The sequence below is a fragment of the Rhyacophila brunnea genome, unplaced genomic scaffold, assembly GCF_057557595.1.
Source record: "Rhyacophila brunnea isolate RB1 unplaced genomic scaffold, BYU_Rbru_1.0 scaffold_1, whole genome shotgun sequence".
Lineage (NCBI taxonomy): Eukaryota > Metazoa > Arthropoda > Insecta > Trichoptera > Rhyacophilidae > Rhyacophila > Rhyacophila brunnea.
This window is the reverse complement of record NW_028232751.1, coordinates 1,846,457-1,868,400: the sequence shown is the minus strand read 5'-3', so window position 1 is coordinate 1,868,400 and position 21,944 is coordinate 1,846,457. Positions and strand designations below refer to the sequence as shown.

Below are 21,944 nucleotides of genomic sequence, written 5' to 3'. Positions count from 1 at the left end.
CCCCTTTGTTTTGATCTCTGAAAAGTATCATCATTATAAGTTATTCATTTTTATTTTAGTTTTTGCAAATGTTTTGAGTGTTCCTTACTGTATTAATTGTGAGCAGTTGAAGATACCTAGGTACATTGTTTTATCACCAAATATTTGGTGTTTTCATTTACTCTCTCTACAATATTATAGTCCGACAACATAAAAGTGAACCTTTTGATGTTCGGCTGTTTTCAGCCAGTACACAAGCGCTAAGAAGGAAACAAGTCGTATTACACAGAAAATTGTCAAAGTTACTTTCAATATGAATAAATTATTAAACTACTGTCCACAACCAGATCTCGGCGATAACAGAAGGTCGCATGTATAAGATTTTTTGTGTTGTCTAATTGTAATGTCTAGGTTTTTAATTTATAACAATAATTCTATTCTCAGTAATTCACTTGGAAGCTCAATAATTATTTTTCGAAAATTAACAATAGAAAAATTAATTAATACCGGGTAATTATTGAGTTTGGAAGGAAATAAATCATTAAACCCACTGATTACATATATTGCTGTAGGTATTTATTAATTAAATAATTAGGAGGACACAAATTATGACTTAATAAGTAGAAGTGAACAGTATACAGTAAAACCTCGTTAGTAAGAACACTGATAATTCGAAATTCGCCGTAATTCGAAATTTTCGCGAAAGAAAGTCCCTTGAACATTATTTTCATATAAAAGCATACCTTTAATTAGAATTTCGTAATTCGAAATGATTTCACTGGCATATAAAAATATCCAATAAATCGTAATAAAGTACACTATTTCATGAACCAGTCATTGATTTTTGTCCCGTGGAATTCGTATTAATGGGTTGTACTGTACATATTAAATATAGATAACCCAATCACATTTTTATTATTTTCAAATAATGTCTTTTAATTGGTATTTTTATTAAAGTTATAAAAACGCATGCTGTGAAAATCATTTTTTCTATAAAAATATATATCTAACTACAGTCGAACTTGGTTATCTGGAGGAAGATGGGACCGACTGAATTTGCTCATTATAAGCGTTACTCGTTATATCAGAGAATAGGTATTTTTAAATGAGCGGTCACAGAAACAGAACAACAAATAATATAACTATGACATTTCAGGAAAAATATACATTTAATATTGAAATTGTCGTATCTCTATTATGTTTACAGATTTTTAATAGCAAAGATTTTCAATACGCCATAATAAATCAAATTATATACATACCTAATTTACGCATTCCTAATCGCTGGAAAGCCTCAAATAAACGGGACTTTGCCGGCAAGCTTAGGATATCTCATCTTAATCAATACAATATGTTCAAAATGATTGGGTGACTAGGTACAACGAAATAATGACCTAACATAACCTAACCTAAATAGATTCCACAAAAATTAATGTTTCATTTTTCCCCTGACTTCTGTTTTGTCCGGTTACCGTTTATTGTAATGAACGCTGGTAGGTACTTACCGAACCTTGGATTTTTTACATGGAATTTCAACCATATGCGTGGATACTTTTTCAATATTGTCGGCGAAACAACCAATTAGGTAGGTACTTAGACATTAACTGGTGTCATAAACGTAATTCGAACCCGGCGGCATCCTGTCGAGTCGGATTTTATTGCTTAGGGTTGAAATGTTTTTAAACAATCGACACATTAACAGTTTAAAGAAAATTTTTGACAATATTTTAGCTCAGTATATCCGATAAGGAGCTCCTTATAAAAGTGAATAAATGTATCGAGAAAATCATAAACTAAAATGTGAACGAATGTTTCCTTGTTACATCCGAGATCTCGCTATATCCGTGATTGTAATAACCGAGTTTGACTGTATCATTATAAAATTGTACTGTTTTTTCATCACTTACATATTTGATCACATTATAAACAATAATTTCTCGTGCTTGCTTTGTAATGTCCTGATCGAGATAGGGTATTCATTGTAAAACTGTAAATATACTATTGTATCGTGTAAAACAGAATTTTCACACACAGACGCAGCGTTTACATACCTACTATATGCGCACAAAAGTAAGTGTGTTTCTGCGCAGATCCGTTTTTAAGTTGTTTAGCTATAATGTGCTAATGTATTTTACCAAGTTATGTATTTGTAGATTGATCAATGTTTTTCACAAACTGAACAAAACTCATTTCTTCGAATGACAAAACCCGCTCTGGCGACCTTTCTACTTAAGAGAGAATTATAAAAACTGTTCACAAAAAAAATTCACTTCATACTACGTCAATATAATTTATAGCGCGGGGCCTTTGAATACTTTCTCTTTCACTCATCGGATATCGCATACAGTGCCGTCCGGGTGCCCCACTATCGCTCGCCCCCGCTATCAGGCGAACCTATTATAGTCGCGCACATCAAAATTATTGTACTGTTACCATGTTATTTTAAAATATCCCGTATACTTTTCGAGACACCCACGCTTATAATTTATAAATAGTACTACGTGGTAGTAGTGAAAGGTCACTTTTTTATTTTCTCATCATATTTATTGACATAAAACAGTGATGACAAAAATATCCTAATTCACAAAAAAAGTCATGTAATTTATAATATACAGTCGAACTTGGTTATTATGAGGAAGATGGGACCGACTGAATTTGCTTGTTATAAGCATTACTTGCTATATAATAAGGCATGTACACGCTTGATTTGTACATTATAATGGGTATAAAAAGGAGAAATATTATACTAGCAGTAGCTTTTGCAGGCGCAAGTATAAGTTTAAGTCTGGGTTAAAGACTGTCGATGGTGTTTTCACCTACCATTAATTCGTGAATTACATCAAAATTATCGCGATTTTAAAAATTATTTAAGAATGCACAGTTCATCATTTGATTTATTACTAGATAAAGTGAAAATCAAAATTACAAAACAAGATACTCTTATGAGAAAAAGCATCAGTGCGGAAGAACGTCGTACAGTTACACTTTGATTTTTGGTCACATTTGAAGTTCAGTAATATCGGTTCCATCTCATCGTATACTGGTACCAGAAACGTGCAAAGCCATCTATGAAGTTCTTAAAGCGGAGTATATGAAGGTAATGAATTAAATTACTCATATTATGAGAGGTAGCGGTAAGCTTTATTTGTTAAAATTTAAAAAAAAAAAATTGGATGGAAAACACAATATATCATACATTTTTCCGCTTTAATTTTTAGCGATCAAGACCGGTTCCGTCCATGGACGGACATTGTCAACTGATATCAAGAAATACAAAATTACAGCTATGTATAGTAACAAAATTGGTAAAATTAAAAATAAAGAAGATACGAGGGTGGGTCAATAATTCCTTAGAAAAAAGCATTAAAACAGTTTTTATTTTTGTATTTTTTTTTTTATTTCTCAACATAATCTCCTTGGAGCTCAATACACTTGGTTAGACGTTTCTCAATTTTTTTTAAACCGTCAGAAAAATAAGTTTTCGGAAGGTCCTCAAAATAAGCATTTGTCCGATCGATGACTTCTTCATTTGAAAAAAAACGTTGTCCACTTAGCCATTTTTTTAAGTTTGGGAAAAGGAAAAAGTCACTGGGGGCTAAATCTGGCGAATACGGTGGGTGGTCGACCAATTCGAACTTCAATTCTTCAATTTTAGCCATTGATCGTAAACATGTGTGAACACGGGCATTGTCCTGATGAAAGAGGATTTTTTTCCTGTTTAAATGAGGCCGTTTTTCTTCAATTTTGTTTTTTAGCTGGTCCAATAAAGATGCATAATAATCCCCTGTTATTGTTTTTCCTTTTTCCAAATAGTCAACGAAAATAATTTCACGTGCATCCCAAAATACAGTAGCCATAACCTTACCAGCTGATTTTACGGTTTTCGCCTTCTTTGGACATGGTTTGCCTTCGCAATCCACTGCTTTGACTGTTCTTTCGTCTCGGGAGTATAGTGGTGTATCCATGTTTCATCTACAGTCGCAAACCGACGAAAAAATTTATCCGGATTGCGTTGCATGAGCGACAACAGGGCTATAGAGGCCACCACCCTATTGCGTTTATTGTCGACTGTGAGCAAACGCGGCACCCATCTTGCAGAAATATTTTTCATGCCCAATTTGTCATGTAAAATAGAAATGACGCTACCTTTTGAGATCCCTGTAACCTCAATTATCTCACTCAACTTTAATCTTCGGTCACTTAACACCATATCGTGGATTTTATTGATCATTTCTGGTGTAGTCACCTCTACAGGACGTCCTGAGCGTGGTTCATCCTTTGTTGATGTACGACCACGTTTAAATTCATTTAACCAGTTATAAATAGTTGCAAGTGAAGGAGCAGATATGCCGTGAACTAAATCCAACTCATTTTTTATTTCCTTTGCTGTTAACCCTTTTATATTAAAATGTTTAATAACAGCTCTAAACTCAATTTTCTCCATTTTCCATTTTCCACAAGCAAATTTTTTTTTTAAATGTACGAGAAACACACAACAACCCGACCAATCTGATTGAAACTTCGCAGCATACTGAATCGGTAGTGCCGCTGCATGAAAACAAACCGCTTACAGTACTAGTCGCGCCACCTGTCGGCTTTTCTAAGGACTTATTGACCCATCCTCGTATATTATATTAACAGTAATCCATCTATAAAATTCGCAGAATAATTACTTCAGAACTGTCAGATAGCTGTCACCTTGTTCACTTTCAAACTATTCTTGAGGAAGCTGACAATATACCTAATGACAGTGGGTACGGTGTCAAAAACCCGACAACAAAAGTGGAATGCATCAAACAATGGCAGGCACACATATTTGTTTTTATCTAATGTGATTGAAGATAACCACACTTGACTCTTGACCACTACTGTAACACCAGTCAATTTATGACAGGACTCGGTGGATTCACTGATAAGCTCTATCTATGGGCTTGGACCTGTTACCCGACCAACATTATCCATGTGGAAAAGTAATACAGGATGCAAACCACATCCTCTGGGAATGTCCTGAAATGCGTACAGAAATGGAAGAGATGATCAAATCAATACAACCAGTTGTTTGGACCCATAGGCCTGGTCGCCACAAAGGCCAATTATATTGCATTAAAAAAAAATTGTCATTTTACTATGGATGTGAATAGTGTGATAGTAAGTATGTCAGTTTTGATTGGCTTTGTTTTGTATTATTTTTATTTATTATTTAAAAAAAATATTTTTGTCAGTTCTCTCTGCTTCAGCCAAAGTATATTTGTGGGTGTGGTGACCTCGGTCTTGGGTAACTACTCCTGATACATTCTGTAACGTAGGGCCTCATGGTATGTTTGAGACCAAGGTGTCCAATCTCTTTGTTTAAGACCAATAATTGGACAATAATAATTATTATTGTGGTGCGGGGGGGGGGGGGGGGTTGTTTTGTGGTCCAAAGAGATTGAAGTCCGTCCAATCTCTTTCGGTAGGTTGTACTAAATCACCGCCATCTGAGTCGGCAATGACTAAATATATTGAATGCCAATAGAATCTAAAATGGATTTTCATGAATTAAGTTATTTTGGATCAAAAAATAATATTAGTTGTTTTTTGGGCCCTCAGTATTGTATCAGCTTAGGCCGCTTAGGACCTCAAAGCAAATACAATTATGACTTATATATTTTAATGAATTAGTATTGATTTTTTCCAACATAAAAAAACACTGATTATTGATAACGTAAATACGTTGATTATAAACATTTTGAACAAAAAAGTCAACTCAAATGTTTATTTTAATGATAATAATATTATATTTTTATAATTTCGCTGTAATAAATAAAATCGTATAGGTTATAATTTAAATTAAAAATCCAATGTGGAATATATTTAAAACACACGATTTTAAATATTACATCGAATTGATTACAATATTATAATAAAAAATATATTATCAATATTACACGAACATTTTGATCATGAAAATGTTCAAGTATAAATGATAATATTATTTTTCACTTAATGTAATCGCATATTTTAATTTATTGAATATTATTTGCAATCCAATACAGTTCGCTGTGAGCTTTCTTATCGGAAAGAGATGACCGTATACCATATGGTCTCCAATTTTATTAGATTCAATAGTAAGATTAATTCAATTTTCATAGCTGATTTTAGCAAAATTCAAGAATGAAAACCTAAGCTAACTAACTTAACGCTGTCCAAGGGACTGGGTGAACGGTGAAATCATCACACTTCATAAAAAAGGTGACCCTCTGAGCTGCGACAATTACCGAGGCATTACGCTACTCAGTGTTCCGGGAAAGATTTTGGCAAACATCCTCTGGATAAGAATAAGGGACCCGATATTCCACGTCCTCAGGAAAAACCAGGCCGAGTTTCTACCTGATCGAGCGCGTGCAGACCAAATCCACAACCTTCGATGTTTCTCCAGCAGAGCCATGAGCTGAACAGTCCGATGGCTTGCTGCTTTGTGGATTATGTGAAGGCTTTCGACAGTCCGCACCGCCCCTCCCTCTGGATGATACTGGGAGCAAACGGGATCCCTCCCAAGATCATTGCCATAATCAAAAGTCTGCACGAGAATAGCGAATGCTGTGTCAGAATTGGAGACACTGTCACGGAATGGTTCGGGGTCACGACCGGAGTCGGACAGGGTTGTGTCCTTGCACCGTTTCTCTTTGACTTCATACTACGGAAGTCAATACCACCCGACCGAGGCATACCTGTTACCCCCACAGTGAAGCTGTGCGACCTGGAATACGCTGTCTTATTCGACAACTCAACAGAGGGCATTCAAGAGACAATCGACAGGTTGCATAACAACTCCTCTCGCGTTGGTTTGAAAATCAACGCGAAGAAAACCAACGTCTTGTGTAATAGCATCTGTCCTGATGTTGCTAATGCAACAGAGGTAAATAACTATGACCTGAATAGGAAAGACAAATATGCCTTGATCATATAAAATAATGTGGTATAAAACTGTAATTATTGATCCTCAAGAAATCGAAAGAATGCTAAGCCGTTCGATGTACAACCACTCACATATTCTGATATGTTAGACTTATCTGGATTATCCAAAAATATTATTAAAAATCGGAATAAAGATGAGAACGGTCAAACAGTCAAATGGCTGAAAATTAATGTCAATTACTATGATGCGGGAGTGAATAAGTATGCACAGTTAGTTACTTTTTAGTACAATTACTAACAAGCAAAAGTTGGCAGGTAGAATTAGTATCAAGTAAGAGTTGGTAAGTACAACCAAATTTTTATTTCTTGTTGAAATGTATGGTAAAAAGGTGATATAGGTATATACTTTTTATAAATAAATACATTTAAGGAATAAAACGAAGATTTTTTTTTTAATATTTCACTCGTCGTGTTCTTTTATTGATTGATTTGGGATGAACTTCAAACTTTCAAATCGCAATATCTCACAAACGGCGAAATGTTAGTTACCGATTTCTGCCAGCAACCCGATGATGTGGCCGAAGAAGAAAGATGCGTGTGTTTGTGTAATTGTTTGACTCTCAGCTTAGCTGTTGCTAATGCAAAAGAGGTAAATAACTATGACCTGTAGGCCTATTCTTAACAATTATCACTTTAGCACATTTACGATGTTACCATTGGTCCAAGTTAACACATTTGTTATTCTCGCACACTGTTAGATATTATCACTTTAGCGGCAGCTAACTTTCATATCCGGTTTAAACGGCTAACTCCGGCGTGAAGTACGTACGTTATTTGCTGGTATATTATCTATGATTTTCTGACTTCGGTTAAAATCGGCCATGTTCGTGCAGCGTTGTCTCTGGTATTAATACCCGAACGCCGCGAGCTTCGTTTATTCAATGTCAAACGTCAAACGCGACTTAATAATACTTCATATAACCGTCAATAATCAATCGTAACCAAACATATTATAATTGTCATGTCTAATTCGGGAACAGCGGTGATACCACGGTAAGAATATATAATTTAAATATTTGTTTATTACAGTGAATGTGCCAATAAATAACTTATAATGGTATCTTTTATGTATTTCAGTGTTGTAGTAACTCGCGGGCCGCGGATTACGACCGCACAAAAAGACCTTCTCGTGCAGTTAATGTACGAGAACCAAAACTTAGCTCTCGGGAGATTTTATGGTCCACTCGGGGGTGAAAGCATGGCGCGAGACTGGAAACGTGTATCCCGGCAATTAGATTCTATAGGCCCATCGAAATCAATTGACCAGTGGAAAACTGTAATTATAAATACTTAATAATAGTAAGCTAAAGTTTAATGTCTTAGCACTTATCAATGTTTACTGGGTAATGTTAATCTTGACACGTTTTATTGTGATTTCCCAGGTCTGGAAGGAGATGAAGCAAAAAGCGCGGAAGAAGAATGGTGACCGGGTCCGCGCTTTAAGTTCAACGGGGAACTGCCACCACGCTGTGGAACTGGATGATAATTCAATCAAAATATTATCCATAATCGGAAACAGTTCCTCAGCGGGGTGGTCCAACCACGAGCTTTGTTTGTCAAGTAATGAATAACAATAAAGGTGCAAATATTAATTGAAAATTATTTTTTATTTATATGTATTTAAATGTATTGATTTATTTTTATTACAGCCACAGACACATATGTATGTCCGCCATTGGAGTTCGTCGATGACGAACGAATGGCGGATACATTGTCTTCGGCTGAGGTCACCCCTTCGCGACCACCTAGAGGTAACATAGCGACCTATTGTTTTGGTATAATAAATAGTGTGGTATGTTTGCAATTATTAGGTATACTATGAAATGTCATTGATTTATTTGTATTGCAGCCCGTAAAACACCAACACGTCCTGTGGTTATCGCATGTCACTCGGTGCCAAGCTTTGAGGGCATACCCAGAGGTAATAGTTAAATAAATATTGTCTATAGGTAATATAGCGACATTTTGTTTTGTTATAATAAATTGTGTAGTATGTTTGCAATTACTGTTTTATGTAATGTCGTCGAATTATTTTTATTACAGTTACAAATGGATGTCCACTGCCGGACTACTTTCGGTTAGCCGAGGACGTCCCTACGCCACCACCTAGAGGTAACATAGCAATATTTTGTTTTGGTATAATAAATAGTGCAGTATGTTGACAATTATTTTATTATGTCATCGATTCATTTTGATTACAGTTACACAATGTCAATGATTTATTTCTATTGCAGCCCGTAACACACCAACACGTGAGGAGGTTCTCACACGTCACTCGGTGGTGCCTAGCTTTGAGGGCACACCTAGAGGTAATAGTTAAATATTGTTTGTGTATAGTAATATATATTAGAATTTATTTCCAGCCAGCAATATTAAACATTATCCGTCTATTTGTATTGCAGTCTATGATAATCACTCGGCCGGTGAAAGTCTGACCCGGCAGGCGACAGAGACGCCTTTACGGCCCACTAGAGGTAAGACATTTGACATAAAACAAAAATCATTCAAAATTCGTCAGTTAGGTTCCACTTAAAAAAACAGTCAGAACATCTTCGGTTTAGGGTTTTTTTTTGTATTTTGGCACATATAAAATGAAATGTGAAAATTTTTATTACAGCAGCGAGATTTAGGCCAGCATCGATGCCGCTCGGTTTGGCCGATACTCACAAACTTATATCGGAGGGTAACCGGATGATGAAGGTACTATTATCATACATTCATTATATAATATGTATATATTTTAACTGTGGTATCAAAATACCTTTCACGTAGGCATCGTGAACGTTTGACTGCATACATACTCGCTTTATACTAATATTATATTATATGTTTATAGTCCATGGAGGGGGCAATGACGTCAATGGCTACAGCAATGACGTCAATGGCTACAGCAATGACGGTATGTAAACAAACAATAATAGTATATTTGAAAGTCGAAGATGGCATCACTGCGATATCAAATGAAAGTATATCGGAAGAAAACTATGCAGTATATTTGTTAAAAAGCAGTCCAACAAGATTCATAATATGTTTTATAATTGTTTTTATAGTCACTGTCAACTACTGCGGCAACCATGATGGCGGCATCGGCAACCACGACGACGGCATTGGTGTCCGCTTTGACGGTATGCATAATATCAATATGTATATTATATTACCTTTTCTGTTTTCAAACTTCACCAAATATATCCCAACGAAGGATGTTGAAGAAAATATTTAGCCAAAACAAAAGAACTCGACTGATTGTTATACAGACTATGATTTTGATTTTTTATAGAGGTGTCCTCACTCAATTTCAAGAAAACATCTGTTAATTTTAATATGTTTTCGACTGAAATCAGGATTTAAATAAATTTGAAATGTTTGTTAAGATCCGCCATAAATAGTGCACACTAGTAAAGTTCGACATACCCAAGAGAACAAAATTTCCAACTCTTTCGTTGTGCAATCGTTCCATTTCCACTTTGACCATCGATTGATTAAATATAAATTGGTCATGAACACTGCCTGGGAATCTTGCACTCACTGCCAGAATGTTCATGTCCATATCACATACCTGCATAAAAATAAATGTCGTGTTAATGAATTGTTTGTTTGAGTTATTCGTAATGAAAGTATGGTACTGTTCGGTTAAAGCGGATACAGCGGAAAACGCATTTTGAAAATAGCCGATAAACTGGATTATTTGTTAGGTTAACCTAACCTAACCGAATCCAACCTAAACTAACAAATAATCCAGTTTATCGGCTATTTTCAAAATGCGTTTTCCGCTTTAACCGAACAGTACCGAAAGTATTAAACATAGTAAAATTAATGATTTGTTACCAATTGCACATTTACAGTAAAATTTCCACGGTAATTTTTAAATGATTCTGTCTCCAAGTGTGGCGGGAAAATGCGCACATGAGTGCAGTCAATGCATCCGATGATGCCTGGGAAATGAGCCTTTTCTTGGAATCTGAAATAAAAACAAAGTTTTACCGACACATAATATTGCAGTTCAATCATTATTTGCTTTTTTACTCATGTTGTTGGTACTCTAGTTATATGTAAAATTGTATAAATTAGTCAGAGGGTATCAACACGACACTAAAAATAATGCATTGGTTGGTAAGTACCTACCTCCTTTGAATTCTGTCACGAGAGTCAGCACTGTTCGGAAACTTCAGGTAAGTACTGCCAAGCACTGATATTATAGCATCGGATACATTTCCAATGCATCTGCTCACTGATGGCTGGCTCATTGTGCAGAAGAAGTCTTGGCCAACCCCTTTTTGGTAACCTCCCTCTGCGTAAAAACGCAAAGTAGCCAAAACCTAAAATTCAAGTAAAGGAAACAAGTTTTTTCAATAACATAATATTCAAATCTTGTTAATCTGTCGTGGTGAATGCTTAAAGATGAAGTAGGTAGGTATTTACATGTGCTGTTGTCAAACTGAGTAAATGTATCTTACCCATGATGTTACCTATCTTCCGCTGTCATAAAGTAGGGTTAAGTATAGCTACTAAATGTCGAAGTAATTTGTGACTTTAATTACCTGAATTTGGACAGGAATTCCTTTGGGTATGCCTCTCATCAACACGGAGTCCAATTTGGTCACTATCTCGATCACCATTTCTTTCGAGAGTCTGTATAATTGTCGAAAGAACGTGTCCGTTACATCAAAAGGATTCTGACTATCGCGTATCCTCCTTCGCTCTATATTCAGCGCGCGTATCTCTTGTACACGCTGTCTTCTTACTTCCTCGGCGTGCAAATGAATCGCAAGAATAAATGCCATTGCGGTAGAATGTAGAAAAAAGATAAAAAATATTACGAACAGTTATTTGACATCGGCGAAACGAACATCTATGATTCTAACCATAGAATCCGTAGAACCGAACCACAAATTGTGGTTTGAAACTTTGCATATTATCTTGCATCTCAATTTTCAATATGTAAAATTGACATATTTTCTCTCGTTCTCGCAGTAGCACGGCACATCGAGGTGCCGCTAACTTTGACAGGGATATGGGTTAACTTTCTTACGCAAATGACCGCGAGAATAGCAAATGTGTTAATTTTGATAATTTTATCATAATTAGCCGTTTTAACCTTTTAACACATCCGTTTGGATACGTTAGAATAGCCCCGCAGGTGTATGTATTTAAGTAATAAGTTTTTTTTATTTAAGTTGTGCTTCTTATTTCAACAGTCTTTCATTCATATTGGTAACACTTATAAAAAATATTTTTTTTAGTTCAATTAGAACAAATAAGACAGCATTAAGTAGTTTCACGACTCGCCACTAGGGAATCTGAGCATTACCAATATTTATGTCCTCTTTTCTCTACGACAGCTAAGAGGTGGGTCCCAAGATTGGAAATTTTTGTTAGATGGGTCGGAGCCCAGTCAACTTTGGGAACCACTGCTCTAGAGCGGTACAAAGATGAACACGCTATTTCGCTGTTTATCCAAAAATTATTTTTGTTTTGGACATCATGAGCTTTCGTTTCATTTTGCAGTCTATGAGATTTTCTTGTAATTTAATTTCAGCATCAATTAATTTCAATTATATAAATTAGGTATTGAAGTTGTTTCAAATGCTCAATATACACAAGATTATCATATTTACAATTTCATATTTATATCACATATTTTCAATGTCAATAATGGTTGCCAATAATGGAAATTGTAAGTGTCAAGGTATAATTTTATGAAGATCGAAAATGAAGACTTTGTGGTATTTTTGTGAGTTTAGCCTAAAATTGTGTTAACAGTTACTTACAGGAGAAAATTTGCAATCTCATAATATTGTATCAGTAAGCTAATCTCACTTTTCTTGGAGACTTGTCAGAAATCCAGGGATTTTCTTTATTAATCGAAATCCAGAAAATAGCCAATGTAACATCGGCGAAGTTCAGTTTTAGCGTCCCGTCGTTAATCAATTCAACAAATTTCTCTCCAATCTATAGGAAAAGCGCAAACAACTGAACCGAAAACAATAAATAATGTGTGTCGAAATATTTCTAAATATGTACTTGAACTTGTGTTCTGGATTATGTCATTTATTTTTATTACTCATGGTCATGTCATCTTGTGTCACCCCAATTGTTTGAAAGTCATAAATCGAGCTCATTATTGAAAGTCGTAAATATTTGTAAAGATGCGTCCACACGGAATGAAAAAATATAATATATTATTTAGTTAGGACGATTGCGAGTTTTACCAATAAATTACGAATTACTATGAAGGAATATATAAAACGTATAAATAAACGTAAGTATAAAAAAAACACACGGGTATACAACATAATATAAAATATAAATCATGGAATATTGACTTTTCAACTATATTACATATTATCTTTGCATGCAATTTAATGTTTTTATAGCACTTAGAAAAAATTACGCAGATTTTACAAAATAAATATTGTTTTTTTTTATAAAACATAAAACAACAATCACTAACATAACACAATGCTCAATAAAACTGAAAAGTTTAATCTAGTAAAAATCCAAATTTCACTCAAAAAATAACAAAAGAAATTATTATAATATTTCAACCAGTGTGGACTCAACTTTACGCGAACCATAAAACATGTAATAATATGCGACACACACATAAAAGCTATTATTTTTAATGGCATTTTTAAGTGTTTCTAACATGAGTAAAATATTATAGTGAGTGATTTATTAATTTTTATGGGCGCACAAGCGTGTCTACGTCATCAAACATGGCTCCGTGATTTTTCAATACAAGGGACTATCAATGATTTTATTGAAGTATACACAGCTAAATTCAACAATCGATTCTATTTTTTAGTGTGGCACTTCGAACCTTATGTATCTAGGCATGATAACAGTTATACCAGCTATTTTTAATTGCCGTATTTATCATAATACAGCGAAGCACAGCATTTACAAAAACCTTACCGCAGAGCGGGCTTCTTTCATATTGAAACTGACGCGGCGGCCGGGTTAATACAAACTCCACTCCGTGGAGGCCCATATTATGATCCTCTAAGGATCGAACATGGTGAAGTAGTAGTAGTAAGTAATGATAAAATAATGTATTTGAGTGTACTGTAACTGTGAGGCGTATGAATGTAAACACTGCTTTAAGTGTGTCGAGTGGGTACTACGTACTACTTAATTGATGATTTTTTTTCATTTCAGACCGCGGTCACCATATAAGAAGCCCGTCGTATCCAGGTTCCCCATTATCTGTTGAGAGTTAATTCTAGCAGCACATCAGAATGGGTAGTCATCAATATTGATGGAATGTCGATGCAGAATTTTGATTATCACCGGACGGAAGGGTTGACTGACACATAACTTAAACTTATTATTATTTGATATTGCCATTTTCAGTACACAAAAGAATGTGTAATTATTGTTGTTTATTTGTATTTAAAAAATGTTTTTCATTATTTTGAAAATTACCAATTATATTAGATTTATCTAGCTAAACCCTGTTTATTTATTATAGTTTTTTTCTAATGTCATTCTTACATTTTCCCAGAAAGTTTTGCGGGAGTTTTGATACTTTACATTTTATGTATTCTGGGGTGTCCGATTATAGTATGGAAGGCGGCCGGGTAGAGATAGAATCATTGACCTCCTTCATGGGTTCCCAACGAGGAATATTTTTGTTAGATCTACTCTTGTTTTTCCAGTATACACTGGATATTGTCAACCCGGTTGGACGAAGTTGGTGAGTTTTGAATTCTGAATTCATTTGTCTGACTCTGATATAAAGATTACCTTTTGGAAATTATTATGGTGCACCTGACTATGTTAGAATTTATTATAGTAGGTACTGCCTGGCTAAATAAATACGATTTGTCCCGTAAATACGAATCCAAAATATACTAATTATACCTTTTGTAAATATTATGTTAACGCCAAATAGAAATATAATATTTTCACACTGTATGTAGACTGTAAAGGTGCCTAATTAAATTAAATTATGTCAGATAACCGGGATAACTACTGTATTCAGACATTCCCACCTAAATAGTGTGTAGTTTCTATTGCAAAGTAATGTTTGAAAAGTAAGGGAAAGTCTGTAGGAAAGACATAATATGTCATTTGAAATAATTACAAATATTGCCATACATTTGTACATAAGATGTGAGATGTCTGTGACCTTTTAAAATTACATTACCCAATAGGTTGAGCAAGACTAATGTCCATTTCTCATGAAAACAAAAATCCCAGGCCCAGATCTACATAGGAGCACATGTAGAACCAATTTAAAAATATATACATGCCACACTGCCAGTGTTACCACCTTTTTCTATGCTAATTATAGTACAAAGGTGTAAAAAATATAGTATTTCTGAAAAACTATGGTACGGGAACATTTTTCATCTTCAAAATTATAGTATTTTACATTTTTTGCAGAATTAAAGTTATAACATTGCACTATAATATTATTACAGTACGGTTGACAATACTACACTGCAGATACAGTGATTAGAGTTCGCATTCCCTCTCATCTCGTTTCCTCGAAATAAATATGACATGGTGACAGGGAATATTAAAATTCATAAACTTTGGTTTCAAAAGATTATTTATTATGTATGGATTATATGGAACATAAAATAAAAAATACCGTATCAAGGCAAATATATGACGATCATTAATTATTCAAGAATAAGACAATGTGAGCAATACTGTCCCATTGCGACACTAATGGTGATTCTGACCACTGGTAACCTAATAATGCCATTCTCTCTGTATCATTATTTTATGAGAAATACACAAGACCAAAATCCATTTGTGACTTTGATAAACTATTCAAAAGGAAATATCGCCTATATATGGATTGATACGTTCTGCAGGTTTGGAATAAACAATAATTATTTAGTCAGGTAATAGATAACCTGTAAAAATTTAAGAACTCAAAACAACCAATCGTGTGAGGAAAAAAAAGTATATTAGACTAAAAATAATAAAAACATACATATTATCGTAATAATTAATACATATTAAGCTTTTAGAATCGTGTTGGGATAACCTTCATCCAGCAGTGGATTGATCCAGGTTGGTGAAATAAATAAAAAAATGATATCACTAATTCTGATAAATATAACAATACATAGGACCGGGAAGAGTAAATTGATCCAGACCGGTTATGATAATGATTGAAATACCACGTATATTATACCACCAATTATTGTTGAATTGCTTTTAAATATTTTTGGGTTATATTATGAGCTAGTTAACTTTAGATAAGTTTCATTAGTTCAAAAAAAAAAAAAATGAAAATGGACAAATGGAAATAGGGCACACAATCGTTCGCCAAAATGGAAAAAGCCGTAGGATAATAATAGTATTAGATTAAATGCCAGGAGGTATTAACATGGAGGTACCCAGAGGGCACCGAATTTATATGAAAAAATTAAATTTTATAAACATATCTTTTCTGGAAATGTATTAAGAGTATCATACAAACTTCTTTTTAGGTTAAATATTTCACAATGACTTCAGAGATGGCAGTGTGCGTACAATATATTGTATATATTGTATGTATCAGTTTCAGAGATCGATTTTTAATCATTCGCTAGCATAGTATATTTTGAAAAGTCACAAAAAAAGTGTAAATCTTCTGCTATACCTACATACAAATTATCCATTTCTAATCTTTATGTGCCAAGATTATCGACATTGGGAGAATGTTTAAGCAACCAGAATATGTGACAATGCATATTATTCGCAACAGGCAAAAACATATTAAGTAGGTACATACATATTTTGAAATTAGGTTTACAGAGACACATAATAGTGCTATTTCAGATAATTTAACATTAACAGTTTTTATTAATCAAATCATCCCACAGTAACAAAAAAAGACAGCGCAATATATAAGCAGAAATAACAAAAAAATACCATAATTACATATTAATAAGTGATAAGACTTCTTTTCTTATAATTTTTTTGACAGAATTCCATGATAGCCATTACAATGATATCACTTACGCAAATACAACTTTTACCAACATGACAATATGAAATTGAATGCTTTACTATCTTTAAAGGTTTTGTACTATTTTATTACCTATGCAGACAGTTGAAACACAATAATCAATCAAATTACTGAAACGTAATGTTGCGTAAACCAAACTATAATAATTGACTTATCCACATTCATCTAAAACGATGATCGCTGATTATGAGTGAAACATTTATATAATTAATATTAAAGCAATGCGCGATGAACAAAATAAATCAACAAAGATATTACTAGGAATAAACTTTTTATCATTCCCACCTGAGCTATAATTATTCAACATCATTATCTTCATCTTGAAAAGAGAGCACCGGTTTTGCTTTTAGTGCTGTTTTACTTGTTTTCGTTCTACTGGCTCATCAGCATCAGACACAATCTTCATATGAGGTTTCAAAATAACGCGTTGATTCAGATCAGCAGGCTTCTCTATTTCTTCTGAAACAATAAAAAAAGTTTTATCAATTCACAAATTAAATTAACTTAAATAATGACTCCAACTGATGATGAGTGAGACTGAATTATTATTTTTATGGTTAAGTTTTGTATTTTTGTGTGTTCTGATGAAAAGCTTTTTACCCGGCAACAACTCGACTGAATATCAAAGCACTGTTATTACTATGTAAGATGGTGATACGATGTAAACTTTCACCCTCTACCAAATGCCTACATACTACCAGCCTAAATGCGACCCAACCATCAAACTCAGGCAAATATATCAACTAAAACGTTCATGTCAAAAATCGCAGCATAAATAATGGGATCGATATCATTCACCCTATATTTGGGTGGTTCAAAATAATTATGGATCAAGTGTCATCAAAACTTGAACTCAAAATTGCTGGCTGTACGGCGTCCGAGGCAAGAAGAGCTTGCGCTTGGCGGGCAGCCGACGCGGTTTTTCTGGCTAAAGATGCTTGCGGCTTGGCGGGCTGCCGACGTGGTTTTTTTTGGCTGGACATGCTTGTGTGTTGGCTTTTTTTCGGTTGGAGATGCTGGCTGTTTGAGGTCCGAGGCGAGAATCTTGCGCTTGGCGGGCTGCTGACGTGGCTTTTTTTCGGTTGGAGATGCTGACTGTTCGACGTCCGAGGCGAGAAGATGTCTTCCGCACGCATCAAAAGTCTGGGATCTGCGGCGTCATGGCGCTGTTGTTCTATCGGTCGCGAACCTGTTTTTCCGACAGATTTCTTTGTCACATGGCGGCGCTGTTTCGAGCAGCCGTTTTCGGTAGTTTGTGTCAGTCTGTTTGAATTTTGGCGGGGGCGCAGACGAAAAAGTCGGAAATTTGAGTGAGGGTGCGAAGAGTGGACGTAGGCTGTGGTGTTTTTGGGAAAGTTGATAGTTCGGTCCGCCCTTTGAGGTGGTCTCCTGAGGGAGACCTTCATCTGGTATCAGTATGCTGTATTTAATTCCCAGCTTTCCGTTGCTGTCAACTTTATTGTCGACATCATGAAACAAATTTATTTTTTCGGCGATCGTAAGAGCCTTATAATTATGTTTTTTTAACTACATCAGCCACTGTTACAAATATAAAATAATAAAGTCTGTCTTGAGTTAATAACACTAAATTAATGTCGTAAATAAACAAAATATGAGAAAACACCAGTCTGAAACACTATCGATAAACAAATGTCGTAAATGAGCAACATACAAGAAAAACACAAGTCAAAAAAACGCCAGTCCGAAACACTATTGATAAATAAATGTCGTAAATAAGCAAAATACGAGTAAACCGCCAGTCCGAAACACTATCGATAAACACAGGTACAGGTATACAATATAAAAAAATGTCTGTAGCCACATATAAAAACAACGAGACTAACTACTAATATAAATACACGGGTATTACGAATACACGGATATTACGAATACACGCGTTTATTTGTTTTCTATTGCATCGATAATTTTGTATGATAATATGTACTGCACGTGGAGCGCAGCCGTGGGTTGATAACGAATGAAACCTACTCAGCTGTGCAGTGTGCGTGCCTGTCCCTACCCGACGCCGATGCATCATCGTTATAACGGTAGATAATAATAATAACTAACCACTGACTCGCCCACAGCTGGCGGGAATATGTATGCATTTCAAAATATTTTGAGTAAACAAAAATAAACTTCGATTTATAGGAATAATAATTGCTTGTGCGGACCAAAATTCATTTCGAATTACGAAATAACGAATACTTCGATTTATAACGAACTTTTTGTAAGAGAAAACAATTTTGGGTGGTAAAAATCGGGAAAATATTCATTTTAGAGCGAATTTCAATTTTACGGCGTTCGAAATACCAAGGTTTTACTGTATTTAGAATATTTTTCAGTATGATTTTATAAAGATAAAAAGTTTTTTAGTCAAGCATGCCACTGTTCAAAGAAAATATTAATTGGTCTTCATATTAGTGTTACTCAAGTGGATTGCTTTGAAAAATGATAGTTTTCATAACATGGTGAGATTTGGTGCTCATGCCCATGAATGCAATTAGGGGACCAATAAATTTCTTTATCATTCATTACCCTTAACATTTTGGAGCATTTTACAAGGTCCCACATTCACAAAACCCGCTGCCGCAACTGGCAGTCGAACCAGACACTAGTGTTTCACAGCACGTTCCATAATAGATAACATTGGAAGAGTATTTTTCCAAATACACCGATAGTTTCAGATTTGACGGTGGCCACCAAAACAGGTGCTATTAAAAAGACGATGTGACAATAATTTCTATAATGAATCTTAGATGCAACAGATATTTAGACTTTTCTTCATTCTATGTATGGCTTATGAGTTTTCAGAATCAATATCTCAGTCGAATTCAAAGCATAGGTACATTGGTACAGGTGCAACTTTTTTTTATGAGAAATTTCCAGTCTGAATTATGATAACGTGCAGGTGGTATAAACACGGTGTTCCATTTCTCTCGCACAGTAGCCGATAGAATTTACTGCAGTACCATGTGGTATCCAAAATCAACATTTGTGAATACGATGTAACATTGCAAGATTGCATGCATGGATTAAAAAAGTTCAGAAACTTGTGAATTTTGTCACGCGACAATTGGATTGTGCGATATCTGCGCCTGCGCAGTAGAACGATAGCGGCGAACCTGCTGGAAAAAAAACAAACTGCACCGCGCAGTCATTTTGAGATTAACCAATTTTCACCACCTGTCAAATAGTACTCAACAATACGGAAATCAATATTATTTATCATATTATCAAATAACTATTTCGCTAAAGCTGCTTTGCATGTCTGAAGAAATTAGTTAGATGGCGTAAGACAAGACATTAATTTCACAAAGAGGAGTAAAATATACCTGATTCGAAGTGGCATCGGGGCAAGCATTTTCTTCCGAATTCTCACTTTCGGGCGTCGTGAACTCCTCCTCGTTCTGTATGACATTTCTCATCGGTGAACGGACGCATTCCGCCAGTTTATCTGACTGAGATGAATCATTTAATGCGTCCGAGACTCGAGTTTGTTCGGGTTGGGGACACGCACTTTTGCTAACCATGTCTTCTGACAGTGGATCGTTAACTGAGGATAGGGTATCGTCCGCAGGACTTTCTTCATGGGTGGATGTTTTCTCTTCGTCGTCACTCACGATAATCGGTTCAGTGACACTTTTGCTAACCATGTCTTCTGACAGTGGATCGTTAACTGAGGATAGGGTATCGTCCGCAGGACTTTCTTCATGGGTGGATGTTTTCTCTTCGTCGTCACTCACGATAATCGGTTCAGTGACATCATTTTGCACAGACAATTTCCGCTTCTTCGTAGAATCAGTCCCGATGACTTGAAACGGTAATCGGGCTCGTCCCATCTTCTTCGCGTTCGGAGAGGCGGTCCCACTTTCAGCTGACATATCGACAACTATAATTATTCACTCAAAAGATTATTCTGACGGAATGAAGGATAACCTAATAAAACAAAACAATCACAATGACATCTAAACGCGCGGGAGTTAAGTAAACCTTTTATCAATGCTGCCAGTATATACATTATCATTACAGTGGTGCCAACTAAAATTTTCAAAATTCACTAGATTTTTTGATTTTTTCTTTATAATATCAGTAGATTGACAAAAATGTATGAAATTCAACGATTGTGTTTGGTGAAAGCGTGCATATTGACATAATCTCACAAGACGTGTCTTTTAAAAAATCATGTAAAAAGTGACTTTTATCATCACAAAAATCATAATTTCTTCAGGTCCATTTACCTGGATCACCCAATGTTAAAACTCCAACTTTTTTGGGTGCATTTGTTTGTGCATCGTTAGTGCACGCTTGTGCACGATTTTTTTTCGTTTGTGCACCTATAATAACCGAAAAATTCCAATTTCAATTGGGTGTTCAAGCTAAACGTTGGGTCACCCAATGTTGAAATTTCAACTTTTTTGAGTGCATTCTTTTGTGCATCGTTAGTACACGTTTTTGCATACGTTTATTTCGTTTTTGAACGCATATTAAGGGGGTTATTCGCATTTCAATTTGGGTGACCCAGCTAAATGCTGGATACTTGTGTCACTAAACTTAGATTATTTTAAAAACTTAAATTGTAAACTCTAGTGCGTTAGTGCACGATTATTTTTTGCCTTTTCACGTATATTGAGCGCACTATTTGATTTTGAAGTTCGTTTGCAAAACCTGACTGCGTGGGTTTAAAAAAAAAAATTAGTGAATTCTCTTGTCGCATAACTAGTGGGTAATTCTGTATACTTTTTAATTTTTTTCTCGTAGGTATAGTGCGTGAGATATTTGATATGAAATATTTGATAAACGTTAACTAGAACCACCCAACAAACTTTTTAAACTTTTTATTAGGTCATCAATTTTTCTATTATTGGCTTACTTTTGTACACGTGCTTTTATTGTTTTGGAGATTATATCGTGAGAGATATTATTTTTTTTAAATTTAGTGACTTGATACTTAAACCAATAAATTTGCCTTAAATTTTTTTTGTTAAGTGCATACGATAATGTCCATTTATTTAAATTTTTTAAATGTCTTTTA

The 21,944-nt window shown here is 34.8% G+C and overlaps 2 protein-coding genes across 3 annotated transcripts; one reads left to right on the top strand and one right to left on the bottom strand.

Moving 5' to 3' along the window:
- Positions 1-6,886: 6,886 nt before the first annotated feature.
- Positions 6,887-14,232, top strand: LOC147079354 (uncharacterized). 2 transcript variants are annotated; one of them, XM_085940324.1, is made up of 12 exons: positions 6,891-7,929; positions 8,014-8,212; positions 8,319-8,496; positions 8,586-8,687; positions 8,786-8,857; positions 8,980-9,048; positions 9,171-9,245; positions 9,339-9,410; positions 9,554-9,636; positions 9,773-9,835; positions 9,987-10,061; positions 14,095-14,232. In XM_085940324.1, exons 1-12 carry the CDS (start codon positions 7,898-7,900, stop codon positions 14,110-14,112), a joined length of 1,038 nt encoding a protein of 345 aa, XP_085796450.1. In that variant the 5' UTR covers positions 6,891-7,897; the 3' UTR covers positions 14,113-14,232. The 2 variants fall into 2 exon arrangements, with proteins under 2 accessions (XP_085796443.1, XP_085796450.1); XM_085940317.1 differs by lacking the exon at positions 14,095-14,232 and having other exon boundaries at positions 6,887-7,929; positions 9,987-10,250.
- On the bottom strand, positions 14,136-20,913 carry LOC147079353 (uncharacterized). Its single transcript, XM_085940378.1, has 2 exons — positions 20,245-20,913; positions 14,136-17,368 (listed from the first exon to the last, which is right to left on the bottom strand). Exons 1-2 carry the CDS (start codon positions 20,791-20,793, stop codon positions 17,360-17,362), a joined length of 558 nt encoding a protein of 185 aa, XP_085796504.1. The 5' UTR covers positions 20,794-20,913; the 3' UTR covers positions 14,136-17,359.
- Positions 20,914-21,944: the final 1,031 nt, after the last annotated feature.